The 27,971-nt window shown below is 40.0% G+C and overlaps 1 protein-coding gene across 1 annotated transcript; it reads left to right on the forward strand.

Moving 5' to 3' along the window:
- Window positions 1-1,404: 1,404 nt before the first annotated feature.
- On the forward strand, window positions 1,405-27,003 carry CA5A (carbonic anhydrase 5A). The gene is made up of 7 exons (XM_050903775.1): window positions 1,405-1,534; window positions 11,093-11,290; window positions 15,961-16,079; window positions 17,829-17,924; window positions 18,103-18,165; window positions 20,061-20,216; window positions 22,143-27,003. Exons 1-7 carry the CDS (start codon window positions 1,405-1,407, stop codon window positions 22,320-22,322), a joined length of 942 nt encoding a protein of 313 aa, XP_050759732.1. The 3' UTR covers window positions 22,323-27,003.
- The last annotated feature ends 968 nt before the right edge of the window (window positions 27,004-27,971 follow it).

Raw genomic sequence — 27,971 nt, forward strand, 5'->3', positions numbered from 1 at the left:
TTTAGCCCTGTCTCTAGGAAGGACTTTGGACCCTTGTTGTTGCTTGTCTTTGGCCCTATCTCCTTTTGCTCCTGTCTGGGCTCTCTGGTTGGACCTTGGACCTGGTTTGTTACTTGCAGCGTTTGAGACTGTCAGTGGACCCTTTTGCCATCTCTGCCTGCTGTGCTCAGCCTCTGTGGGGTGGCAGCGGGCTGGTGAGGGCGCTGCCCGTGCTGGGGTCATCCTTGGCTCCCCACTCCCCTGTCCTTGGAGAGCAGCTGGCCCTTGCTGCTCCCTGACATGCCCAGGCACCCTTTCCTAATGGCCCTCCATCTTCATTCCCGTTTGGCCTATTATAATCTGTAACATTATGAGAAGCCTTTAGCGAATGAATTGCTTGCCCGTGCTTCTGTAGTTGGCCTGGGAAACTACAGCTCTAACTCAGAAGCTACTTGTCTCTGTGCCATTTACACGGATTGCAGCTATGGGAGGAAGAGCAAACATCCCAAAGAAAATGAAAGGATGGGCTTTCTATACAGATCTTTCACAAAAGATAACAAAGTTATTGGAACTGCATGTGGAAATAATAAGACAGTAACATTCTTCATGCTTTCCTCCCTAAGAAACATAGGTCAGGAAAACATCTAAATCTGTTTTCCCCACTGGAAAAAAAAAATCACTTCAGCTGGATCAAAGTGGTGTGTGAGTGGCAGGAGCAATGATGGTTCCTTATGTCTGTTTCTATTTCTAGTCTATACACAATTATCCCTCTTTTGGGACATCCGATAGTTCAGAAGAACAAATTCCTCACCTTGAGGCTGCAATGGTACTGTATTATGTGCTCGGAGCTAAAATACTCTTCTGCAGGAGGCTGTTCCCCTTCCCGTTCTCCTGGGCAAGCCTTGTATATCGACTAGATTTCTGTGAATTCCTCAGTTTGAGCAGTCATCAGTCCTCAGAATTGCAGCTATTAATGACAGCAATTCTTAGCTATCAGTATTCAAATATACAACTATTCAAATTCAAAGCATGTATGCATGAAGAAATGATAAGAAACCTCTCCTTGCATACAAAGGAGTGGTTTCTGTAACCCTGCGGTGTTCCTGGAGCCAGATGAGAAAGAACATGGAAAGCCCGTGTAGAATAATCATCAACTAGTCAGCCCTCCAACAAAATGTAGAGCCAACGAAGAAGCCAGTCCAGGGACAAGTTGAAAATTAACTACTTGGTTAGCTCCACCTCTCCAATCAGGAAAGGGTGCTCTTAAAATTTTTTATAAATAGGTCTGGAGACCCCTCAGTTATCTTGAAGCTGTGTATCTACAGGGTTTTCTTCCTCCACTTTGTGTTGATAGTTCTCTAGACTCTGGAAAGCTCCTCTGGCTGTTTGACAAACCGAAGATTTTTAAGTGCCAAGGTGACAGCAATGAATAGTGTGAAGGCAAATACCCTGGTGCATTTATACAAGCAGCTGAAAACTATCTGGAGTCCACTAGCAGTGCCAGCACAACTCTGCAGCCTGGCCGCCTGCACTCGTAAAAACAGGAATGATGCATGTAAGTGTATTTTGTTTTATCAAAATAGTACTGGATACCTGCATAAGAGAGATGCAGAGGTACAAAGGCAACAAATGTAGTTAAGTGTTGCTCTTCTTTCTTATTTGTCAGCCAACCAAAAAGAGAAATTTGAGAATGTGACTGAAAGATTAAAGAAAAAAGAGTGAAGGGAATGAGAGAAACTAGAGATGGAAATACCTTACTGAATTGCATGATTTATCTCCGTGTGCAGGATTAAAACATTGTTCTTTTTGTTATTTCTGCTGTGTCAATGTTATTGGGTTCTGTGATTTTCACTTGTAACTACAATGAAGAAACGGACTATACAACAATTAATTTTTAACTTTGTCCTGCAAGGTTTTGATTGGTTTTAATGAAAACTGTATTTATAAGTGTAATTCAAAGCACATTTAGCACAAATTGATTCTGAGTGACTTTGAATTTAATAGACACTACAATGTTTAATTTTGAAAATGAGGCCTAATAGAAGTACAAACCACAAAATCCTCCAAATGTGGTGTATAGGAGAACTACAATGAATCACTTCCTGAGATGCAGGATACTACTGGAAGATGTCAAAGATTTAGTTATTTAAAATACCGATTAACTTACCTACAGATAAGATGAGGCCAGCCAGAGTTTGCGTGTGTGTGCAGATACTGTGTACTCACTTATGTGCTGATAATGTCAGCTGGAGCAATAGTAAAAAGTAATTTTTTACATCTAGTACATCCTTTTGGTTCCTATTTTTGTCTCTGTAAATGTATTCAGCTTACTAACTTTTCCCAAAGAACAGCCAGATCTCTCCTTGACTATTGAGATGTGATTCCCTTCTATTTAAATTATCAAATGACAAATTTTGTATTTACTTAACTGATGAGAAAATAGATGATTTTGTGACAGATATAAAACAAAGCAGAACGGAGACAAGCACAAGGCTTTGTTTATATTGAAAGCTAGAAGAAATATTCAGTAACTTTCAGTGTTTAATAGCTCTACACTTGTAAATGCATTTTTGAAGATGACGCCAAAATACTTTCTGCCACCGAGTGACTAGCATTTCAGAAAACCTGGTAGATTAGCTGCCAAGTTCAATGTGCACTGTGTTGTGTATATTCCTAGACAGGGAAGCTTTATGTAATACATAGCATGCAAGCTTCCCTGTCACTCAGCACATCAGAAAAACAGAATGTGTACTTCAATCTAGCAGCATACCTTGTTAATACAGCACTTCACCTTCATTTTTCAAAGGTGCCTTTTAAATCTATAGAAGATGCCTAATTCTAGTAAGATTAGCATTGAATTGTTTTACTAATGAAACAACCACAAGAAAGAGCCTAATTCCTAATGCAAAATTTAAATGATCACACATGCATCCATGACAGTGTTTTTCTCTTTTCTGACCTGCATAGAGCTTTCTTAGAACAGCTGAAAAGTCTCTTAAACTTTTACTTCCTTCCCTACCAGTTTTTTCTTTACAAGCATGCTCAGAAACTTCATTTTTTCCCATTAAAATAAGGCAAAAAAAGACATTGTTCATCTAGTCAAAGAAAAGCACTACGGTAATATTTAGAAAAACAATGATTCAGCCTTATAAAATAGTAGCTTTTCTAACAAATTCGTATTAATCAGGTGCATGTAATAGTAGCTTTTCTAATGAGTTCATATTAATTAGGTGTGTTAATTAGTCTGTACAACTGTATGTACACCCACTCTACACAAGGATGTGTGCATATGACAGAACGTATTCTAATAGTCACAAGCAATGTCTATATTACTCCTTTATCTGCAATTTATCAGCAAACTTTTTCAGTGTTGGAGATTCAACAGCTAAACCCAAAACCTGTGCCAGTAAGAGTAATGCTTGGGCTCATACAATACTGCTCATCATGTGCAGTGATACGAATTACTGCTTCAGAGGGGAAATCCACAGAATCCACTGTAATTGTGGCTAAAAAGTTCTGTCATTATTCTGTATTTTTATTCATTATTTTTTACTATTTATTCATTATTTTTATATTTGAAGACATAAACTAAGATTGCAAGTGAATATTCATTGCGAGTCCAATGACTTCCAATTTCAGAAGCCACACAGACAACATAAATCAACATCCTTCATTAAAAAAGTAATGAAACCCATGAATCAGCGGCACAGAATCCCTCTACACAGTTCCTAATTCTTCTGCTTGTTCACTACTAATATACCACAAAACTTTATGGCCTATAGAATTAAAAACTTCAGGAATGGAACATACTACAATTAAGTGTTAAGTTTCTGTTTCATCAGTGAAAGTATTACTCTAGGAAAATTATTTGAAATTGTTCAGTGGAGTAAGAAGGTAAACTGGAGAAAAGCTGAGATGTCTCGATCTCCACATGTGATGGAGAAAGTCATTATTTTATGGTTACCCGTGGTCCATCAGTTTCCAGTAAGGGGCTAAATGATGCCGTATGTTTTGCTGTGGACACTTGTCCATGGGGAACTGTACTGAGAAACCAAAACTCACTCCATGGTAACAAACATTCCAGGAAGAGATCATACAAGGCTGTTGCGTCATAAGACTATTGCTGATTAAATTAACTACAATTTAGTTAATTTAAAACTTAACTATCTATCTCTTTTTACTCGCATTCCTCTTCTCAATTTAAGACAGATGCTATTTATTACCTAAATCTTTCTCTGCTCCATGACGTTCATGCAGGAAATGCCAAAACAAACTGATGCAGGAAAACACTATCTTTGGAATGGCTGGTTTCGGCTGCTAGTGAATAGACACTAGCTCTGAATAAGCCAGCCTGTGGGTTCCTCCATCTGGTGGCTAGACCCTGCGCCCAACAAGCATTCAAAGCAAAAAGCACATTCAATTAAATTCCACTAGTCACAGCTGACAGTACAAACAGTGCCTTCAGTGACAAAAACTTGATCAAAGAAATGGTAAAATTGGACTACTGAGCTCTTAGGTAACGTCTTCAATGTAAAGTTCACCATTTTCCCGAACTTCATCCCTTATCTTTCTCCCCTCACCCTTGCCACACACAGAAGTAGTCTCTCACCGAGATGGGTGGTGATGCTTTCACTTAGAAGTTAACTCAGACGTTTGCTGCAAGGACATAGGTTAAGCAATTCAAAGGCTGACACTTTCTAGTGCCTTTTCTGGATTCCCCTTGTGTCCCTACAAGGACAAAAGTATTTTTCTGCACTTCACTGGGAAAGAACTGTAGAAACATTGCTGAGAATCATGGCATACATGTAAAAATTTCTAGTGACGTGGACTACCGCAGTGGCTGTCTGTACTAAGCTCTGTGGTATCTTGTAACAATACATGGAGCCAGTGGTTTCAGACACCTTTTAATACAATAGAGAGGGAAGTGCTGGAAATGCTCTTCATAAGGATTTTAAGTCTATGGCGTATACCCTCACCCTAGTAATTACTGCCAGAGCAGACCTGAATGGCTTTTTTCTTTCTTATCCTTTTAGAAGAAGTTACAAGAAAAGCAGAATCCTTCAAGTTTTTTTTGAAGAATTGTATAAGTACAGCAATGACACACAATCCAGGTGTGCCATCTCCAGGACAGCACGTACAATTGCAGTAACTACACAAGTTGTCCATGGGATACCTTCTAAGCCCTTTCCATGCTGAATTACTAAGGCTGCATGCATAATTTTAGCAAATGTTTTTATACAGAAAAGATAAAGCCTCTGTTTGCTTTACCTTGCCAACTGGAATTACCTCCTCCTTATCTGCACTTAGCCTCAGCCACTGCCTTCTCATCCAGCCTCCTATCTCAGCCAAACATTCTGGAAACAGAGAAAAGCTCAGCATTTCACAATCTGCTGCTGCTTTCCTGTTGAGCTTAGAGTACTCTGTCAGTTACATCCGTTTGATAAAAAGCACTGGACTGTTTATCAATAAACTGGCCTACATCATGGTCCAAATCTGACATCAATTCAGCAGAACTTTCAACACCTTGTCAAAATGGACCTCAGCCAACCATCACTGTTATCCTCCAAAATCTTGATTCATACTAAAAAGCTTCAAAGAAATCAACGTATCTTGGATTTCCTCTGTAATATTCAATCCAAGTGGCTGAAGCAGAGCCATGGTCCTTTAAAGTTTAAAATCGTTCTTTACTGAGTTTCAGTAAGATGTTTGTTTTTATTTTTCTAATTCAGAATGTGTTGCTATGGAAAGCACCCCTGCTCAACTTAGGACAAAACCCTATTTCCTTCAAGTGGGTGGGGTTTCTCAACTGTTCCCACCACGCTGTCCTCCCTGTTTTACTTCAGAGCTGGGTGAAGCTTGTTTGAAAGTCCCTGTGTAAACAAATCAAAGTGCTTTATTCAACAGGACTTTTTTTTTTTTCTTTTTAGAGATTAAAACCATAAAGACTGAAATCCACTGAAGCTGAGTCATTTTATTCCTCATTCTTACTTGACAACCACCTGATTTACTTTTCATACTCTTTCTTCTAATTTTGTAACCCATATGTGAGAACTCTCTCCTCCCCAGGATACTTAAAGGGAATTTAAAAATGAAACATTGAAATGTTTTGTCTCTTTAAATCAAGTTTACAACACTGTAAATTGGCAGTAAATCCTTTCATTTAACTGAATTTATTTTGGGTTTTTACCATAGAACTGTGGCCTTCAAAATATTTTCTTGGAAATCGTGTTATAAATTATGGTAATCCAGTAATATACACAACTTGTATTTTCATCTGGATCTTGACTCCCACCCCAAAGTTTTTGATATTTGTATCAATGCTAAATGAACTTTTTAACAATTACTCCAAACAGACCTGTTAAAGCATCCACAGCTGCAATTAATTATAGAAAATAATTCAAAAGATTGGGATGATTTGGATGGCTCTATGCATCTGCTTCACCTGGGAAAGGCAGGAAAAAAACACAGTGCAAATGCAAGAAGCCTCCAAATACTATAAAATTAAACGGAGCTTCGCTGTGTCTGTCTGGAAGGTTTTAAAAAAATAAAATAAATCAAGCACAGATTAGGTCTGTTTGTGGCAGATCTCTCTTCATAAGTGACTCACATCTTGGTCATGCCTGTTATATTACAATATTTACTATAACTGTTCTGACAATACCACAGATATGCATGTAACAAAGGTAAACAATAGACTAGACCCTTCCTCAGTGAGCTGATCATATATGAGGCATGCATAAAGCAAAGGGTGCAAACTGCATGCTATCTTAATTCTCACTTTTTTTTTTTTTAACTTTGCACATTTGAAAACAGACCTAGTAGATGAGGTTTCTATTTCCACACAGATTCTGTCTCACTTTTAACTCATCCAGTAGGCCAATTGCCACATTTCTGGTTGCTGTGTTCCCTATACGCAGAAACCACTCTCAGTTCAGGAACAAAGGAGAGCATAGCTGAAACCGCCCGGATGGTCCAGAAACGTAACAATTTTGGAAAAACACAAGAACAACAGAGTTATTGTAATTCTGGCTGCTGTTGTTGTCTCCAGCTTGCTGCATGAGAGCCACGTCTCTCTTGCATAAACCACCATTCCTAGCTGGGACAGGCCAAGGAGAAACTCTGTTTCTGGAATGGTCCAGAAAAGAAGATTTTGGCCACACTGGCTAAGTGCTGGGAACAAGGTTTAGGGCTTATGTCTCCTTTTGCACAGGTACTTTTTGCCTCTCTGTCTGCAGTTTCCAAAACAAACCATCTCACTGCCACTAAGCTCACACTTTGAAGGGTTTTCTTTGACCCCCTAGAGAATAAAAGGGTTTTTTAATTACATGCTAAAGTTTTACTGAAATTTATGCTCAGTAAGAAATAGCATGTGCACGTAAAAACTGGATGCAGATTCTGTGAATGATTCAGAAGTGAAACAAAATTGTTGTAGGTCAAAGTTATTTTTCTTTATTTTTGCACCTGAACAGCCCATCATTTCCAAAAGCCTACGCCATAAGAACTTTCCTTTGGTTGTGCTGTTCAACCCACAAGAAATGATTCATTCTGTTCAGCTTAGTAGCTCTATAATAAACTTCATATTTTCAAAACCTTGCAGGATCAAATCCCTAAAAAGCTTCACAAAGCTTGGTCATCTTAATGCCACAGTGTAAAGCAGTAGAGTTTGAGGCTTTTTTTTCCAACTGCTTTTAACATACAGAAAAGTGATAGTTGTACAGAAACCAGGTTATGCTCTGCAACAGTAAGCATCTACACTGTAATATAGGGCATACATACATTAGTTAATTTGGCAGATGTGACTTCTAAGCTGCCCAAGATTATCAATTGTATTTAGAGGACACGTCACAGAAGAACAGAACGTGAAGGAATGACAATCTTGTTTTGTTAGTAGATGAGAATAAAACCCAGTATCTCTTGTTTATGCTTAATATTAAAATATCTGAAGCTATGTCTGAGCTCCCTGCTGCAATTCAGCATGAAGCTCATACGGGCTGTCCTCATGACCAGGAGCTACCTGTTGCTCAGAAGCAGCTTCAGCAACAGACACATCTGACCTGTGCTAAATACAGTTGCCCAACCATGATCAATAGGCTATTAAACTGTGATGCCTGAATGAATGATGATGTTTCTGGACAGCAACTGTTTTCAATTTCATCAAGTACCTGTCTCTTCTTTTTAAGTTACAGGAAGCTATATGTTGAGGATAGTAAGTTAGCCATCCTGAAAAACATTGAGAGTCATCCAAGAATTCATTATGTTTGCAATTGAATCCTATTATACAAAAAAAGACTGTGCTTTAAAGAAGGCGTATCTTGGCAGGGAGGAAGTAAAATGAAATTTAAACCCAGTTTAACATCCTAAGATCACGTGCTGTTTGTCTTTGTACATCTCCTGATGACGTTTTCTGACCGTGTAGCCACTCAAAGCAAATCACTTGCCAGATTTCAACCTCCTCTTACTCAACTCAGGAGTACTTTAAATATGTTATACTGTAAATGTAATGGAAATTTCTTACACAATGTTGTAAATTAGAGCAAACACTTCTTTGTTGACTGTAGCTGAGTATCTAGTCTTGTTGCCATTTCAGGTAAACATTCTCAATGCTATGTCAGGTTCCTCATGAAAATTCTAAAGTACTCACCCTAACAAGATTAAAAATCCCCAAAAGGTAAATGCAGATTCGCAAAATGATTTTAAGAGAGTAACCAAGAAATATGATGCGAACCAGGTGGCAAGATGGAGGCCAGGAGCTGAGGTGTGGTGTTCTGCTCCCGGCTGCCCAACGGACCCGGCAAAAATGAGGACACTCACTTCATTTCCACGCTTTCACCAACACTGTCAGCTTTCTACAGGCTTTCCTTTTTTTGCTTTGTGTTCCTCACTGGCAGCCGTAACACAGAAAAAGTGCAAGGAGTAGCCAAGGTTTTAACCACAGTTTCATCGAGGCCTGCCTCAAGTGGCGTCAGACAAATGGTAGTTAAACTGGCCCCTTTTACCATCCAGAGGTGGGCCTATTTTGGCCTCCAGCCTTTGGGACAGATGCAGATGGGTAAAGCAGCCATAATGTTAACTTTTCCTAACTTTTCTGTGTGCAGTTTGGGGCAGGGCAAGGCCACCCATCTCTCTGCAGGAGAGGGATCACGCTCCACCTTCAGTTGGGAGAAACTGAAACCTCCTACTTGAGCAAAACTAACTAGACAAGAATAAATTATAATCCCCTAAAGTGTGTAAGCAAGCGCTGACGCTATCACCCTGAGAGGAAACACATTTTTGGTGTGAGTCAGGCACAGGGATTAGCCTGACCGTGGGAAATGGTGAACACGCACCCATAGGGAACTGTGGTTTCTTCTCTAACGTTGCCACAGGATAAAACGCTGGTAAAAGCTAGGCCCGGAGAAAGAGCTGCCGGCCGAGGAAAGGCCGCCCTCACCGCCTCGCCTCAGGCGCAGACACCGCCCGCTCCCCTGAGGGAGCCGTGGCCGCCGGGGGCCGTGCCGGAAGGGGCCGTGCCGTGCCGGGCTGGGCGGTGGCGCCCGGCGACTCCGCGGTCTCCTCCGCGATGTTGCCGCTGCTGCTGCGCTGGACTTGGGTGGTCGCTGCCTCACGGCGGGGGACACGACGGTGCAGCTTGGGCGCCTGTTGCTCCTACCGCCTGCGAGACGCCCGTGAGTGCTGCCGTCCTCCTGCGCCGCTTCCCTCAGGGGGGAGCCGCTTCCCTCAGGGGGGCCGGCCGGGGACAGGCTCCCTCAGGCCGGGGCTGCCCTCACCCCTCGGGGCGAGCAGCTCCCGCCGCCTGAGGAGAGCAGGTCACTGCCCCGAGCCTCCCCCCTCCCTCGCTTTCCCCGCCCGGCTCATCGTCCCCCGCCCCGAGGCAGCCCCGCTGCCCACCGCGCTGCACCCTCCCCGGCCTACCCAGGGCCCGGGTAGTGCCCATGTCCCTCCGTCCCTTCCTGAGTGGGCTGCCGGTGCCTCGGAAGTTTGTGTAGAAAAGGCAGGGATGCCAAGTTCAGCCTGGCTTTGTCCGTGACAGTTCCTCCGCTGAAACATGGGGAAATGGCAGAAAAATAACAGAGTTGTGGCGTTTTTGGAGAATATTTTGCTCGCCTGGCTCTGCCTTATCTGCGTGCGGTGACCTTGCGCAGGCCGATAAAGTTTGCCCCTTGCTGAGGAAACCGAGGGGGAAGGTGGTTTAGCCACCGCTCATGTGAGTGGTTTGTTAAAATATTTAATTTATTTTTTCTTTCCCCTTGCAAAAGACCACAAGAAGTCGTATCTAATGAAGTAGCCAGTAACGCAATGCTTCAGAGCCTCTCAGTTTTGGGTTCAGTGGATGGGCAGGGCACAAAAAACCTGTGTCTGTGAGTCGTCGATGTTGGGGCAGAGCAGGTGAACAAGTGCTCCCCGTCCACACAGATCTCAGTTCTGTTTTTAAGCAGGATAAAATCCTGTGGAAACTGTATTCATGCATGTGCCCTGCTCGTGCAAGTTTGAGATGCCCAAGGTGCCCCCAAAATTGGTAGTTTAGGATTTTACAGGTGTGGGGATCAGCTGTAGGTGCCAACTGCATAAAGTAGTCTTGGTCAATATTGGTATGCGTGCTTCAGGAGCACTACACCCTTAGCAGTGGTGTAACCCCTCAGCACACATAGGGAACAGACTGGCACCTTCAAGAGAATATTTTTGCTTTGTAGTGGGAGTTATCCTGTGTCTGGTGCAATGTGATGTCAGTTGATGGTACTGGTGTATAAGGAAATCTGAAGTCGTGTGGTGAGACTCTGGCGAACTTGTAAAACAAAAGCGACCTTAAAATCGATTGGCAATAAAAGGAAAACAATTTCCTGACAAATAAGGGGACAGAATTTCTTTGAAGAGCATTTTGCGATTGCAGAAAGGTATCAACACAGTTGTAAGTCAAATTACTGCACTTCCCTGTGTGGCTCTGAGTCATGCAACTGGAATGTATTATTATTTTACTTTCCTGTGCATCAGCTGACTTGAATTAGCTTTTGGAGCCAATATGCCAAAGCATCTTCTCTTGCCGAAAAGTTCTGAAGTATTTAGTTGGAACTTCTGTACCGTACATTAGAGCCTGACTCTCTTCATCATCTTCCAGTGCATCCACTTTGGCAGAGTCCGCTTACAATTCCTGGGGGCACCCGCCAGTCTCCTATCAATATCCAGTGGAGAGACAGTGTTTACGACCCCTTTCTGAAGCCTCTGAAAATCAGCTATGACCCAACAACGTGTCTTCACATCTGGAACAATGGATATTCATTCCTGGTTGAGTTTGATGATTCTACCGATAGATCAAGTAAGCAAAACTCAGAAGAATCTATGTAATGTATTATTAATGCTTAGAGAGGAGAAATATTTGCATGCTGTAAAACCGCAGGTTCAATAACAACACAAATGTTGAAAATGAATGTACAGTAGAAGAACTCTTTAGCTAAATGCAGATTTACAGTGAAGGGAATTGTAACGCAGAAGTTCTCCGTAGGCCTCACTTTTACTATGTATTTATTACTGTGGAAATTGTGCACAAATCCTCTGTTGTAGGTTGAAATTGATTCTTATTGCACAAACCTTAATGTGCTGCCTTTTGATGAGGCAAAGCTGTGATATTACGAAACCTGTGTGAGTCAATCTTCAGTCATATGTATGTATTTGATTTTAAATGAGATCCCATCATTACACTTTATAAAGTAATCTGCCACTTACCTCTTTTGCGTCTTAACAGATATATTTAATGCATTTGAAATAATCGGCAGCAAAATGGCTTTCAGTTGGAAAGCATACATACTTATCTCAATAAGCTTTTGGAGATTTAAATAATACTGAGCTGCTACCATAGGCAGCAGGCGCATGTGTTCCTGTTGTTTTAGTATAAGCAGGAGTCCATGCATGCGAAATCCAATTATGCATTGCAGCAATTTGTTGTGAATAAGTGCGCTGACCCGAGCAGCTAAATTTTTTTTAAATGCTCGATAGAGTCAAGTGACTTAAGATATTGCTACCAAATTCCAGATTTCCTGTCCGTTGCTCCTTTTAAAAGTTGACTTTACCAAAGGATATTGCTGGTATGTATAAAAAAGGTATTTCATAAAGGTGGGTGAACTGGTAGCAGCTGGTCAGGGATATTGTGAAGCACATGGTTCATGTCGATTACTCAGCTTCTCCTGGAGGGAAAAGTTGAGGGACCCTGGGCAAGTTTGAACCTGTTTAATTAGAGTCATTTATGTTTAATGTGACTGCTTACCCTGAGAGATGCTAGAACTTCGTAAGGGATTTAGTAATGCTCTTGGGAAGGAAGCTTTCAGCATACTAATAAACAAATGCTTTGTCTCTGCGATACCAGTATTTTTGGTTGATATTTGGAAAGAGGCTGATAAAACAATGCAGCAAAAATGGTAGTGGTGGAATGCATGGAGCTTTCAGGTGCTTGTGTGACATTAGGGGTTTTTTTTGTTTTTATTTTTTCTAGCTGTTCACCTAGAATGTTTCCAACCAGGGAATGTTCTTGCCCTTGTTCATTTGAGCGCTGTGATATATAATGAAGAAACCAAGTAGTGCCCTTCTGTTTTTACAGTACAAACTGCTATTGCGTTAGTGAGGTGGGGTTAGAGGAGAGGCTAAGATGGAGACATCACTTGTTAGCTCATCAGTGATTTTAACTTACTAACTTTAGATTGGTTTTGCTTTTAATTTAACAGTCTTTTACTTTATACAGCCATACCCCGCTATCTGTTGAGGATGCGTCCCTGAAAAGTGTAATGGTTTGCAGTTCGGTGGATAACAAAGTCTTTTTTTTTTTTTTTTTTTCCTGCAAGAATTGATGCAATGGAGGGGAATTGCCTGCAGGAGGTTAAGAAATACGCAACAGTTAAATTCACAGGGACAGTTTTTGTGACATAAAGGCAAGCCTGGAATCATCAGGACTGTCCGTTAGAAGGGTGCTGGCCTTTCAGAGGCTGGCTATTCAGCTCTGAAAGATCTTATCTGCTTCATCTGTAAGACTGAACACTTGAAGTAAATCTTTAAGTGTGAGCATTCTTGCTGCCTCTTTCTGGATGGCTGTCTTTTCATCATCATCATCTTCCTCAAATGAATTCAAGTCAATGAAGGGTGATGATGGCTGGTGGAGGATGGCATTAAACTATCAGTGACAGGACTCCAAAATGACAGACCGAGAAACCACAGATCACGGGATGTTGCTGTATAAATGGCCAGGTTTTCAAGTGCCTGCTTCTCTCCTCCACCTTTCTCTCTTTACTGTTGCTATTTCTGATTTTTCTTCCTGCCAGCTTCTGTCTAACAATAATAGACATCCAGAGAAGGAAGCTTATGAATAAACAAAAAAAAAGCAACAAAATTGAAACAGAAGATGAAAAAGACAAAATGAAACATGCGTCCAGGATAGACAAAAATGCCCAACTCCTGAGATGAGGCAAAACAAGACTTGGGCAAAAGATGAAGGTAGTGCTGCCATGGGGTGTTTGCTTATGAGCAGAGCAGGAGGATGAAGAAGAAAGGGTGTGGGGAAGGTATGTACAGAACGTGGTCCTGTCTGTGTGCCTGAATGCCATCTGCTGCAAGGAAATGAGACTGAAACAGAACTAGGGCTACAATAAAAAGCTGATGTGATTCTTTCCCCTGGTTGTTGTTAGAGCTCCTTTAAACTTCTATTTTGTTTTGAAATTATCAAGACTAGTAAATTGAGAGGAAATGAAATGGCAAAAATGCTTGTAAAGGGACTGTGAGTTCCTGTTTGTTTCCTACCACTTTCTAGTGTCTGCTGTAGGAACCTGATTTTCTACATATGTGTGTCTGTGCCTAACTACTTGTGAGGCAAACATTCAAGTGAATGTGATTATTAACATGAATGTAGTCACTTGTGGGTTTGCATCATCACATAATCAGGAATGGATAGCGTTAGTGCGCAGAAACTTTAATTCTGAAAGACTTGGCAGTGTGGGCCACATCTTCGTCCCATCCCTGAAAGTTACCTTTCTCCATCATGATTTTTTTAGTGATGGTCAGTATTGCATTTATGCTAAGAGCTCAGCAGCAGTGGATGAAATTAATTAAATGTCAGTTTGCATAGCTTGTTTTAGCTTACTCTTTTTATCACAAGCAGGCCTATCTAGTTAGAATTTCAAAATTGCTGGCTGGCTTTCAGGAAAAAAAAAAAAGACAAGAAAAGCTCTTAATGCCTCTCATTGTTTTCTCCTTAGCATTAAAGTGATTAACTTCTTTTCAAAAGTAGTGTTGGGATTATGTACTTTATACAGTGGTTTGCTATAAAATTTAACCATGACTTATAGTTAAGTAAAAATCAGCAAATGGGTCTCTACAGCTACATATTTGTTGTTAGCCCTTTGGAAGTAATTATGGTCTCTCGTTTACCAGACGCTGTGATGTAATAACTTGCAAGAAGACTTTGCAGGATGTTCCTGGTTCAGTTAGGAGGAAATGAGTAAAACCTGACAGTACGCAGAAAACTAGGCATAGACTTTTTCATTCATGTATTTGCGAAATGATGAGAGGCCTTCTGAAATCAGGAGAGCAGACTGAATGTTTACCTTTACTCATGGCTGAAAAGTGCATTAAAGCTTCCAGAAACTCGGAATCTTGCCCATAGGCAGACTGTATGTTTAGATACTTTGTGGAGTGTAGTTTGACCAGTTTACAGTAGGCACAATAAGCCAGTCGCATCCTGGGCTGCATCAAAGGAAGGGTAACCAGCAGGTCGAGGGAGGTGATTCTCCCCCTCTACTCCGCTCTCGTGAGACCCCACCTGGCGTACTGCATTCAGCTCTGGGGCCCCCAGTGTGAGAAAGACATAGACCTGTTGGAGCAGGTCCAGAGGAGGGCCATGAAGATGATGAGGGGGCTGGAGCACCTCTCCTATGAGGACAGGCTGAGAGAGTTGGGGTTGTTCAGCCTGGAGAAGAGAAGGGTCCAGGGAGACCTTATAGCAGCCTTCCAGTACTTAAAGGGGGCCTACAGGAAAGACAGGGAGGGACTCTTTATCAGGGAGTGTAGCGATAGGATGAGGGATAACGGTTTTAAACTGAAAGAGGGTGGATTTAGAGTAGATATTAGGAGGAAATTCTTTACTGTGAGGGTGGTGAGGCACTGGAACAGGTTGCCCAGAGAAGTTGTGGATGTCCCCTCCCTGGCAGTGTTCAAGGCCAGGCTGGATGGGGCTTTGAGCAACCTGGTCTAGTGGAAGGTGTCCCTGCCCATGGCAGGGGGGTTGGAACTAGATGATCCTTAAGGTCCCTTCCAACCCAAACCATTCTATGATTCTGTTCTAATATTAGTGTATTTCTGGCTGTGCAGGAAATCTTTTAACATTGGTTATGCAGTCTGAAAGCTACATTGAAGCAGAATAGTATGCCTGGATTTTTGTAACTTGAAAAAAAGCAGAATTGAACATTTGACACAATGTACTGATTTTTTTCCGGCAAAATTGGATTTTTGAAGTCTTGTATTGTCATGGGAAATTTCAATATTTTTCATAGATATTGAGGCTTTGCTGGGATGTCATTTGATAGATGTATTCATTGCTTTGTCATCATACATGTTTCTTCTGGTAAGGCAGTTCTCATATGCCTGCTCAAAGAGAAGAGTATAGAACATAACATGTAATCACCATGACTCAGCCAAACTTGATGTGAATTGGAAAAAAAATTCCCTTGAGGGGAGATGGATGAGGAGACTATTTAGCTTATCTTCAATTTGATATAGTTGATTCAGACTGCAGGGAAAAACAGCGATGTGTTTGCTTGAACAGTTTTGTCACAGCAAAGTAAAGTGTAAAAGTAGCCAAGCAATAGGGGACTGTTTCAGTTAAGATAGTTGCTCCACCTGATATTTTTTCCCTGGGCAAATTTATTTCAAGGAGGATCTTGCTGTGTTACTTGTCTGGACAATTCTAAATCGCGTTTATTAATATGTGTGTCTTGTTTTGTTTTTTAGTAATTGTTGGAGGTCCCTTGGAAAACCAATACAGGCTAAAGCAGTTCCACTTCCATTGGGGAGCTATAAACGAGTGGGGTTCAGAGCACACAGTTGACAGTAAATTTTACCCGGCAGAGGTATGAGATAAAATGCTGAGCAATGCAAATACTCGTGGGGACTGGAGGCTGTGTCTCAGGCTGTCTGTGACTATACTGCATGCTAGAAAACTCCCAATTTGAAGAATTGCAGCTTACTGTTAAGGATCAGACCTGGTAGGTGCCACAGCTCGTCTACCGTTTTATTAGTAAGTTCATATTCACTGTGTTTTCTGGAGAAGAACACGGTCTTAAAATTGAACATTGGCCCCATTGCTGAAAGTTTCAGTAATGTTTTCTCCTCCCTGAATGTCCCCAGGCCTAGCTGCCGGACAAGCCAATGGCAGGCAGCAAAATATCATTGCTCTGGAAGTTCATGGAGTGGCACAACTCTGCTTGTCCTTCCTCCTTTTAAAGGGGAAAAGGGTGAGACAGAAAGCAGACCGAGGGCACAATCAGGTCTTAATGAACTCCCAGGTCCCAGCTAATGTGGTGCAGATCAGGTGGGCAGCGAATATTGAGGTAAATGTGCAAGCTCAGATGTCAATTTAAAAATTCAAGTGCTTGACCTCTGAGCTGCAGTAAGCTCAGACTTCACATGAGGTGTAGGATCTGTTTTCTTGGGAGTACGATGCATGCGCTGCACCTCAGCTGCTATCTCCAGTGGACCTCCAAATCTCCCAATCCTTACTGCTTTAAAATCACTTTGTTTATTATTACTAAAAGCTTGCAGAGAAACAAAGCACATACTAAATACTCTTTAAAAAAAAATATTTAAAGAGAAAATGGAAGATTATTTAATTCTCGCACCCATACCTGTAGCTCAAGAAGCCTGGTCCTACTTACCTTGTGTACAATAACTGTCTTGTGTATGTGACCCCAGAGCCTTGGCTAATGTTAGAATGTTTATTCCGGTTATCAACAATTTTTTGTGTGTTTCTTAGGTCGTTAGAATAATGTACAGCAGAGTTCTATGGTAATATAGTGATTATCATCATCACTTTATTTTCTGTTTTCAACTCTTAAGCAATTATTAAAGTAGCAAAACTTTTGTGTTTAAGTAACTGCTAAGGCAGAAAGAGAGTCAATAAAAAGGATAGAGCCAATGGGGAAAAATATAGATTAAGTTTCTCAGAGAGGAAAGTATGACAGGTATAAACACAGTTATATGCCACAGATGGAGAATTTGAAAAATGATTATTGCTTATTTTTGAGAAGATGTTTATCTCCTGTTGATGTATTCATAATGATGCCCATCAGCTTGGCAAGATATTTATTAACAGCAAGACTGTATGACTAAGTTTTGGGACTGGTGCTGGCTATCTATTTAATACACAAAACCCCTCAATGGAATGCTTGTCTTCAACTGTAAGCGATGCAGAGGAAGCTTATGTTATGTGCAGGAGAATGTTCCTTGCCAGAATAGCGTGCTCGTTCTTCCTGTTAAGAGGTGGAAGAGTCCTTCAGTTCCAGGTGTACTAAGCTTTTTTTGTGCCTTTAACTAGCATTTCTGTAATCACTCTCCCACGGACAAAATCCCTTTCATATGTGTGAAATGCAGTTTATGGGTCTTTGGCTATTGTTTAAAAAAAGGCAAAAAAAAGAAGGGAAGTACCATTATTTTCCAGTAACATTTTGGTCCTCATTTTTGTGGTGTGTGATTTCTGAGGTAGCTCGCTGCAATGTCTCAAATTGCCAAGGACCAAATGTAGCAAAGATCAAAAGTCAAGTTTCTTGATGTCATTGCTGTGCTCTGTGCCTGTGTTGATTTCTCATTCATTTATATTTCAGTTGCATTTAGTACACTGGAATGCCGTTGTGTACCCAAGTTTTGAAGAAGCTGTAATGGAAGGTAATGGCTTGGCTGTTATTGGAGTGTTTTTAAAGGTAATTTCACTTCATGTAATAAGCTGTAATGATGCCTTTTTATTTTCATTTTGTTAAAACTGATTTAGGACAAAATACCTCTAGATTTTTGTTGTTGTTATTTTCAAAAAATACTGATTAAGGTAAATATGCAGAGTGTCAGCTTAATGATTCTCTAACTCCTACCTGTCTTCTGCAGCTAGGAGCACATCATGAAGGGCTGCAGACACTGGTTGATGCCTTGCCAGCAGTTAAACACAAGGTAAGTATTTTTCAGTGTCCCACCAGTTATCACTCAGCATACCTAATGCAGTCATTCAACGTAAAGAATATTTTGAGAATAGCAAAACATTGATAAATGCTTTCTTCTTAAATGTCGGTAGAAGTCCTTGGGTGAATTGCTGATTATACTGGAGGTGGGGAGGGGAAGCTAATTTTTTAAGCAGGAATTGTATACTTTAAGCTTTCCAAACCTCTTGGTTTAAGGAATGATGCTCTTGAGATTGTATCCCCTTAGAAGGGCATGCACATGTTTAATGCTTGCCCTCACTGAAGCCTGCCCTTCCGCTTCTATGAAAACAGATGCCACGGGATTAGTTTTTGTATGTTGTTTAACTGGAAGGAACTCTCTGTGCTGTGTAAAGTGGTAGGTTATTTCTTGTGGAATTAAGGCTTTCTGATCTTTGAGGAGGAGATTATTATTTCCTTTTTTTTTTTTTTTTTTAAACACCGTCAGTTTTCTGCTAGGGAATGGGACTCTTTCTTCATAGCTGATTTCTGACTTCTGCCAGGAGAGGGAGTGCTGCGTCTCTGATAGTGCTCAGAAGCAGCTCATGCTCCTCCAGGTGCCCGTTCCTTTTTGAAAGTACACACAAAAAATACACATCAAGAATTTTGCTGGCTTGTAAGCACATCCAGTTGAAGTCGCTGTGCCATTATTTATCACAGTAAGGATTTTTTTTATCCAAATAAAATAAATATTTATGGCAGTGCAGTGAAGACTCTGCCAGATAAATGCCGAACAAGTCAGTTCAGTGCCAAAAAGACCTACAAAAATCTGTGAATATACATCCGTTATGAGAATATAATGTTTTACAGCATATGAATTTGAAAGAAAATAAAGTCAAGATCTTTAGGAAAAAAAAAAAAAAAAAAGTAGTATCAAACATTAGGCTCATCAAGCTGCATGTGGGCTGCTCTGAGAGGGATCTCATTTCCAGAGGGTGTTGGTCACCCAGTAACTCATCAGCCCTTGGTTTAAAACGTTTGAAAACCTTTGTTGCCTTGCCAGTGTTATCACTGACTTAAGCACCAAACCCTGAGGAACATCACCCTGGTTAGGAGGAGGAGGAAGGTCAGATAATACCCATTCTGATGTCCTTGCACCTTCCTCTCACATGATGGATGAAAGCTCCCATCTAGAATCTCTTGTCCAACCCCCTATTTTTGAAAAATTCTTTACTGTAATATTTCTCATTCTCAGTGGGGAACCAATAAAGCCTATCTAAGGAAAACCAGGATCTATCTTTCCTGCGTTGCCAGTATATCCTGGAAATACCCCAGGAGTAAAATGTTTGTGTAGGAAATCATGGGCTCTGAAGCTCCTACGTGCTGTCTCACCTGTGGGAGTGCAGATTCTGGAGACATGAATACTTGACGTGATTTAAATAAAATTTTAGTCCTCTTCCTTCTCCCTGCTGCCTAAAATCACGTGGTGAAAAGTAAAAGCACTATTGTTTGTAGTCTATTAAGTGTATCTGGCAGAACTACCTGAACTTATTCCACCACCTATTCTTTCTTTTTCCTGTTTGCTTCTAGCTGCCGCAAAGACGTAAGTCAGTTACTCCTTTGCACTCCTTGTTTGAATTCTGCACTGAATTCCTAATGGCTTGTGGGGACAACAGAAATATTTAAATTTTGTCTACTCACTAGCTGCCTTTTATGCCTCAAACCCAGCTTACCAATTTTGTACAAGTTTATGGGGGTTTAAATTATTATTTTATGTAGATCATTATTAATATTCTCAATACCTAATTTTGCATATGCATACATAACACGTACAGTATTTAATCTCATTGTTAACATCTTTTAAAATCTTCTGTCTTTTTTTTTTCCTCAAAATACAATTTTTAAAAATAAATTTTCTCTGGAGTTTAGGACACTGTTATCGAGTTTGATGTCTTTGATCCCTGCTGTTTGATACCTTCGTGCCCTGATTATTGGACCTACGCGGGTTCTTTGACTACTCCCCCACTTACCGAATCAGTCACATGGATTATTAAGAAGAAGCCAATAGAGGTTGATGAGAATCAGGTAAATCTCATGCTTACATTTCAAATCATACCATACCTGTTTGACTGCCTGCTGCCATGGAGGGGAAGATGCACAGAAGTAGTTGCTTACCAGTAGCGGTAATCCTTTGTGAATACACCGAGATCAGTGGCTGCTTCATACCCAGTGAAGGTTAAAGATGCTTCTCCAGCTCTCCCATAGAGTTTTATCTTGATCTGTGATAAACAATGCCTTATGCTGGAAGCTGCCCCTTGAAAACTTCTAAGGTTATTTATTGCAACACTGCATAATTTTGCTCTCCTTACCAGGATGCAGCCCTTTTTGTGGTAGAGAGGGAGGAGAAAGGGCAGGTTTTGTGAAATTCCAAACTCTGACCTTTTGTGCGTATTCTTGATAGCCACGTGCGTTTGCACAGAAATCTTGCAGAGCCTGCAAGGGCTAATCCTCTGTTCTTCCCTTGGGCGGACTCTGAAGGTACAGAAGGGATGGTGGGTGGCTCTGAGTCCTTCACATGCCATTCTGATGGTGAGAGATAGAGTGAGTCCCTATTGGGTTTTCTCCTTTGCTTTTGTAGGCATGTTTACTCTATATTTGGCTGTACTGTCCTTGAATTCCTTTTTTTTTTTTTTTTCTTCTCTGTTCCTCTCTAAAAAGGACAGACAAACAAAGGTTTCAGCAGCTGTTTGTATTACGGAAGTTATTTCAAGTGGAGGAGTTTGTGGTCAATAGTCTGTTCTGAGACCAACCCTAACTTGTCACCATATGCCCTCTACTGCTTTTAACTTTAGTACTTCGTGTTTCAATGTGCTGTTATTCCTTGGTATGAAGTAGACGTAAGGAAAAGTAAGTAAGTAGAAAATGGTCAGAAGGAGGACTCACTGGAATTATACTACAATTGTGTTTTTTGTTGGAAGTTTTCAGGATTTTTTTTGTCTGTTCAAAGAAGTGGAGTACTTTGAGGGGCATTACAGCATAGAACAAGTCTTGGAGGTAGTTGCAAAGCAAGTAAAAATGAACAACCCAAAAAAAGCTACCATTTTTTTGTGGTTTAAGAGGCACTGAAAGTTATCTGTGCATTGCCGCTGTTTTTTGAGGCTTTGATTAATAATGAAGTGTAAGTCTAACAACATGAGGCAAAATACTGGTTTTTAAAATTTTTTTTAATACAACTTTTGCATGGAGCTAGTCGATCTAGAAAGTCATGCTTCAAACAAACACTAACTCTGAACAACAGGCATGTACGTGATCTTGATGTTTTAGTTTACATAAAGGAATAGGACGGGAAGAACTGAAGATTGTGAACAGAGCAGAGAGAACTGAATGCATAGTGTATCATTCTGCTTTTCAATTGCAACTTTTTCTCTTTCTTTTTTTTCTTTCTTTTTTTCCCCTTGGCTGCTCTTCACTCTCTTTTATGGCATAGAAAGGCTCATAGTTTACTTAACATTGTAATGCCCTTGTAAGCATTAAAAGCTGATCTGCTGCTTACTTTATTTTAATCCTCAAGTTATAAACCACTGAGAACAACAGCTATGTAGATTGTTGCTTGTTGAAGTTCCCTCTTTTCTAGGTGCCAGCATATGCACGTCTGTTAGAACTCCAGGAAGGGTGTAAATTAAGAAGGTTGGGGAGACTTATTTAAAGATAGCATATGTTCCAGTGTTTGAATGGGAATCAGTTCCATCTCAGACATGTCACATTTGAGATTTAGTTTGCCTAAAGATGGCAGATGTCTGACAATTCATCTTCTGCATTGATACGGATGATGGCATAATCTTTACCAGCAGGTGACAAAGAAGTGTCAGAAGTTTGTGCTAAAATTTCTCAGACTGCCAGTGTAATAGTACCTTTGATTTTTTTTCCAAGCATGAATGATGGTGTTTTGTTGTGAACTCCAATAATTCTCCAGTTAGTAAAGTCACAAAATTGGACATTTCTCATTCTCAGCTGGAGGCATTTCGGATGCTGCTCTTTACTTCAGATGGTGAAGAAGAAAAGAGAATGGTAGACAACTTTCGCCCTCTTCAGCCCTTAATGAACCGAACCATCCGTTCATCCTTCCAAAGCAGGCATCTCTTGAATACTGAAGTACAGCCCAAGGACCATGCTGAGCAGATCAGGCCATAGATGGCCCATGAAATGTCAGTCCAGACTGCAATACCTGGATATAACTGACGTTAGTTTTTAATTATTTTTCCGTTTTCTGCAGTGTGTGTATGTCGTACAGTTTCACAGCCAGCCAGTTTCAGTTCTGCTAAGTGCCATTTGACCTTCAGTAGAGAAGCTGTGAGGTTTTTTAGTTTTGCTTTTTTTTTACGAAGTAAATAATATTAACCCTTAACAAATTGACTTGCTTTAAAGCAGGGATCAATAAGGAATTACTTTGACAGTTAAAGGAAAAATAAGGGCAGGAGATCTCTTCCCCTGCCTCTTTTCTGAATTGTTCTGTGTCTCTTCAAATGCTCTTTCAGTGACTTGCATGAATTATTATCCCAACTAAAAACATGTTAGCAAGCAGGAAGTGTGAAGAAGTGAAAAGTATTAATGCTGATCAGGTCCTTTTGTGGAATTGTTTCAGAGGTTTGGGAAGAGAACTAGCTTCTCTAGTCACATATACAGAGACGTTTTATCTTCTTCCTTTTTCCTTGGTGCTTAGGATGACAAGAGGAGAAGGAAAAAAATGACTTATAGAATCTAACCTCTTTCCATTCTATTGACTGCATGATCCATATTTGATATGGATGCCACAGAATGTCCACTATATCTACGCCACAAGCTAGAAGTCTTTTTCTAAAACCTTATAACAAATGTAGAAGCTTTTAGCTTTGGCAGCTTTTACTTTTCTGTATTAATAATGTACCAGGACAAGAGAGCAGAAGAGAATTCACCAGTATCTCGAGATAGGCAAGAGCAGCAAATTAGGTGAAAATGTCCAATTGATCCCAGGAAACTGATCACATCAAAGGAAAGCAAAATTAGATAAGCCCCAGCTGACCCTCCCAATGGGATTTAGGGGAAAAAAAACCAAACCAATTTCTGAAAGCTAATCCAGTGCTAGGAGAGTATAGACAAAATGCAGCGTTCAGATACTTGAAAGATTTTTTTTCAGTAACTCGCAGAGCACCAGTGCACTCTTTTCAAAGCTTTGTCTTAAGATGTACTTTTCTTATAAAAAGAGTTACCTAGCTTCAGGACAACCAGGGACCAGATTGTATATAGCACCTTATGGTAACAAACTTAAGTGGTGGTTGAAATTTATTTGTGGACCAGACAGAAGTGTTGTGTAAGCTGCCAGCTGTGGAGCCTTATCCTAGAGTTATGGTCCAATTGCCACAAGTATTGTCTACCTCTGAAGCATACTACTACTAGCCATAATTTTCTCTTGAGCACCTTTCTCACTGGCTTTTTATGCTTTACTGTATTTAACAGTGTGCCTGTGCATGAAATTCATGTACCAAATGTATGGTCAGATTTTCTGATGAGGAGCAAGTCTGTCTGTAAACTCATGATGTGATCTTGATTGATTGTATTTGAGGAGTCTTCTTGGAGAACAGATGTTACTTGGTCTGCTTCTGCCAGCAAAGTCACTGGTTGCTGGTGTGATTCAGCACAAGTGAAGCCAGGACATTAGCTTGTCAATACTAAATTCAGAACTTTAGAATTGATACTTTTTTTTTTTTTAAGTCCAAGCGTTCAGTTTAAAAGCACTTTAACACTTTTTAGTGTGACCCTGATGATTTTAAGGCTTTTGAATATTCTTGTTTAACCAATTAAGTGCCCAGGTCCTGCCTTTGTTTCCTTAATAGCTCTACCTCAGGCTGTTGTTATGCTGCAAGAGTTGTGCCTTTCTCCTGTGGCAATTTGAAACGTGGCCACTTAACCTTAGAGTGACTCTACATGTTAAATATAAGAAAATCTCTCTTCCAGCCCAGTGTAGTTATACTTATTTTTACTGTGTAGTTTATTCAACGTGGCAGTATATATCTTCAGTTTCATTACTTCTCCCAAGCCCTTACTGCTCAGTTGAACCTTACCATCTTGGTTGAACTCTGCAGAACTATACTATCTCAGTTGAACTATACAGTCTTTGGCATCATCAGACAGACTTTTTACTATGTTGCTGGTCTGCAGAATCACATCAGTGATGATTTTGCCAGAGAATGACAGGTTCCAAAATAGTTTTGGAAGGGATATCTACAGTTCTGGCAATAGGGAAAAGAATTCTTTTACTTTCTGCCTGAATGTACGTGATATAGTCACTGTTAAGCTTGAGGTTTTCGTTCAGTGCTGTTCTTGCAAACACTTTTCTGAGGAGGACCACGTAGAAAGATGGCAGTGATTCAGAACTGGCATATATCTTGTCTATCTTGGAGATTTTTTTGCTACTCATTATTAACAGTTAGGAAAAACTGTAATACAAAGACATCTTAATGTTGCCTTCACATTTAAAAATACAGGTGATGCAGCAGCACTAAGCTAGCTATAGATAGCCTGTATCAATATCCCTGTCATATATGAATGGGTCTTTTGAAAAGCTTCATGCAGTTGCTCAAAGTTTTTTAGTTGCCTTGGTAATTTTCACCAAGTTTTTGTGTACCTCTGATCCCCTGAGCTTGTTTCACTAGTTAATATAGCTTTCCTAGCATATGCAAATACAAAATACGTATTTTGTTCTTAGGGAACTACTGTGGTGTAAATGTTTAATAATGCTGTAGTATACTCATACCCAACTGAGTTCTCAATGGTTAGGTTTGCTCCGCTGAACCAAATTTTCTTCCTAGGTGTGTAAATCTCTTTTTAACATGCTCACCACCATGCATCCATCAGAGATGACGTTGAATATTCTATTTTCAGTGATCTATTTAAAATTCTCATAGAGATTTACTTACCTTGTTAAAGTATTGTCATGGAAGTTTTGTTAGAGAATAGGTGAATTATCCAGTCATACACTTAATAAGCTATACTCCATACATATTTAGATAAAATCACATCTAAGTGTACTGACATAAAATTAATCACTTTCGGTTTCATAGCACTGATCATTTCAAATATCTGGAAACAGGGTCAACATAGAAAAAATTAACTCTACTCTGCTACAAAAATAAGCTTTACAGGGGGTTTCTGTTACAGTTATTTTGCTGGTTTTGAGTCTTGCATTTACATGTTAGTGTTTTAGCATCTCTGGTTAAGGTAGGCAGTATCTCAGTTGCAGGGTGGATTGTTGTTGAAATTAGCAGTCTGGAAATGAACAGAAAGGTTTTCTGGGTTTTTTGGTTTTTGTTCTTTTTTTTTTTTTTTAACTTTTATGTTACAATGACTGTATTGGCCTTGCAAAAGCTAACTTGAAGAAAAATAGTTCTGTTTGCCTGCACATGTATGTAAAACAGGAGATGGGATATAATTCTTTTGCAGTATTCTCTCAGCTGTGTGTGTGGGAAAAACGACTTGACTTGATTGTTGGACTAGAGCTAATACTTGTAATGGTTTTGCACAACTAAGTTAAACTCTATTTGAAGGGTGTCTGCATAGTAATCTTTAGGCTCTTCTTTTAGATGGTACAATACAAAAGGGTCAAAGCACACATTTGTATTTTTCCTTGCATAGTAGTTACTTCCGTTACTTAATACTGTACTGGGAGGTGTTCCTGTGGCAATAAGCACTAGGAATTAAAGACTGTAATGGAAATAATTTTGAGGACAGCTTACTGAAAAGGGAGTAGAAGGTTTTTGAGCATAGATCTGCATCCGTGTTGGTCTGACTTCCAGCTGCCTTTCAATATTTCTGTTAAATGTCGCTCTTATCAGAAGTCTCGTTCTTGGGGACTTCATAGTTGGAACAACTTCATTTGGCGTTTGAATGTTTGATCCATATTCCTATATTCCAGAACTTTCACACCAGTGCACTTCAGGTGTACGCCACTGTGTATACCTGACCAGTCTTTTGTTGTCTTCTGTCACGAATGGCTTGCATTGGTATTTTTACCACAAGTCTGACAGGAGGGTATCTTTTGGCTTTGAAAGCTATAGAAATGGAGATTGCTTTGATCTCACGAAAATCTACTGGGTTTTAGAGTACTGGAATTCTACACTGCTTACTGTGGAGGAAGAGTCCCTTTTAATGCTCAACTTCATAGTCGATAGTATTTGCTTTAAAATTTGAATGCCTTAATTTTGAATGTCTTAACTTGTGTTTCTTGGCATATCTTTGCTTTTTTTCTTTGTGCATCTTGTTTTCATGGCAGTTATTACATTGTCTATTTTAATGTATGTTATCTGCCTAATCATAATTTACTGAAATAATTGTCTTTGCAGACAACATATGTAACAGGGAATGCCTTTTGTTCTCCTAGGATACAGGCCTTTTTCCTCAGTTTTTACCTGATGTAAAGAAACTTCTAGCTGCTGGATTTTAAACTGTTACATTAGTGCGCAACTATGCAATAAAGAAACACAGAGAAACCTGTGCCTGTATCTCATTGTGTAATTAAGCTCTCCAAGTTAAAAAGTAGATTTTCTGTCAAGAAAATAATACAATTCCTCCTTGAGAATGAACAAGTTCATTATGAGTGGAGTCTAATCAGATGTCAGACATTCTGTGATACTTAAAAGCCATGAAAGACTCTGCTGAACTGTATTATAATTGGAATGAAAGAACAATGACTTCTCTGTTGCCGCTGTACTGATGGAAGGATATCTAATTATTTGTTACATTCAGCTAGATGCAACATGTCATCTCAAATGGGATTCCAGATTTTGAGGATTTTTGCTAAACTATTTCATTTGACACTGATCATTAAACTTGACCTGTCAACTAAGCTGCTTTTTCTGTTGTTTAATTGGTCTTGATAGAACTGAGCGTTGATCTGATGTGTGGTGTAACTCTCAAGAGTTTCACATTTAGTGGTTGTGGCTACAAGAATCTTATCAAATAACCCGAAAAAAACTTTGAGTAAAATAAATTACTTTTATCGACAAAAATTGGGGCTAATCAGGTGAAATAAGCATTAATTTCTCTGTCTCACTGCTTAGCCACGCTTAGAGTTTAGGTATCATATAGATATGTCATGCTTAGCTGAATTTGTTCAAACAAGTTTCCACTTCTTTTGATGGGAAAAGTAGGAGATTACATTCCTGGTTAAGGAATTCCCCTCTCAAATAATTACAGACAATACTTTTATATAAGGCCTCCCAAACCATGCTATTTGGTACCCTTTGTGGTAGGCAAGCCGTTTCAGTATGAAGAAAGAGTGGCACGGGTTAAGAGTGAGGCCAGCTCCACTATTATTACTGTTTAAGGGTTCTAGAAGCTACCACCACTTCCATTTACCCAACAAAACAAGCTTATAAGCTCTTGTATTAGTATAGCTGAGGTGTTTGCTGAAGAAATGGCTTATTTGGTTCCAGCAGGCTGTCTTATTTTGATCAAGGCAGCTTTCCCGATAAATGGTTAAGAACATACACATTACTTCTAACAAATGGCCAATTTACTTCTGATACTGGTAATTATTTGTCTTTCTGATAAATATTCTTTCCGTCTTTCTTTTTGATGTGACAAACTTGAAGTGCCTGAGTATTAGCATATGGAGAACTGATTGTATAATCAAATAGTCTTCAAAGATTCTGCAGAATAACTTGGGGGCCTGAAGAGAGTTAATGTTCGTGGTCAGAACTGATAATAATACTACTTAGCATTTGTGAAGTGCTTTGAAGATATCAAGCACTATATGAACACACCCTAACACCGTGACTGCAAAGCAGGTATCTTTCTCAGTAATAC

This window comes from Gymnogyps californianus, chromosome 12 (assembly GCF_018139145.2).
Source record: "Gymnogyps californianus isolate 813 chromosome 12, ASM1813914v2, whole genome shotgun sequence".
Taxonomy (NCBI): Eukaryota; Metazoa; Chordata; class Aves; order Accipitriformes; family Cathartidae; genus Gymnogyps; species Gymnogyps californianus.

Coding starts and splice junctions, on each gene's coding strand:
- CA5A (XM_050903775.1), top strand. CDS start 1,405: ATGAATAGTGTGAAGGCAAATACCCTGGTGCATTTATACAAGCAGCTG. Junction 1,535..11,092: donor TAAAAACAGGAATGATGCAT/GTAAGTGTATTT, acceptor ATCATCTTCCAG/TGCATCCACTTTGGCAGAGT. Junction 16,080..17,828: donor GTAAATTTTACCCGGCAGAG/GTATGAGATAAA, acceptor TTTATATTTCAG/TTGCATTTAGTACACTGGAA.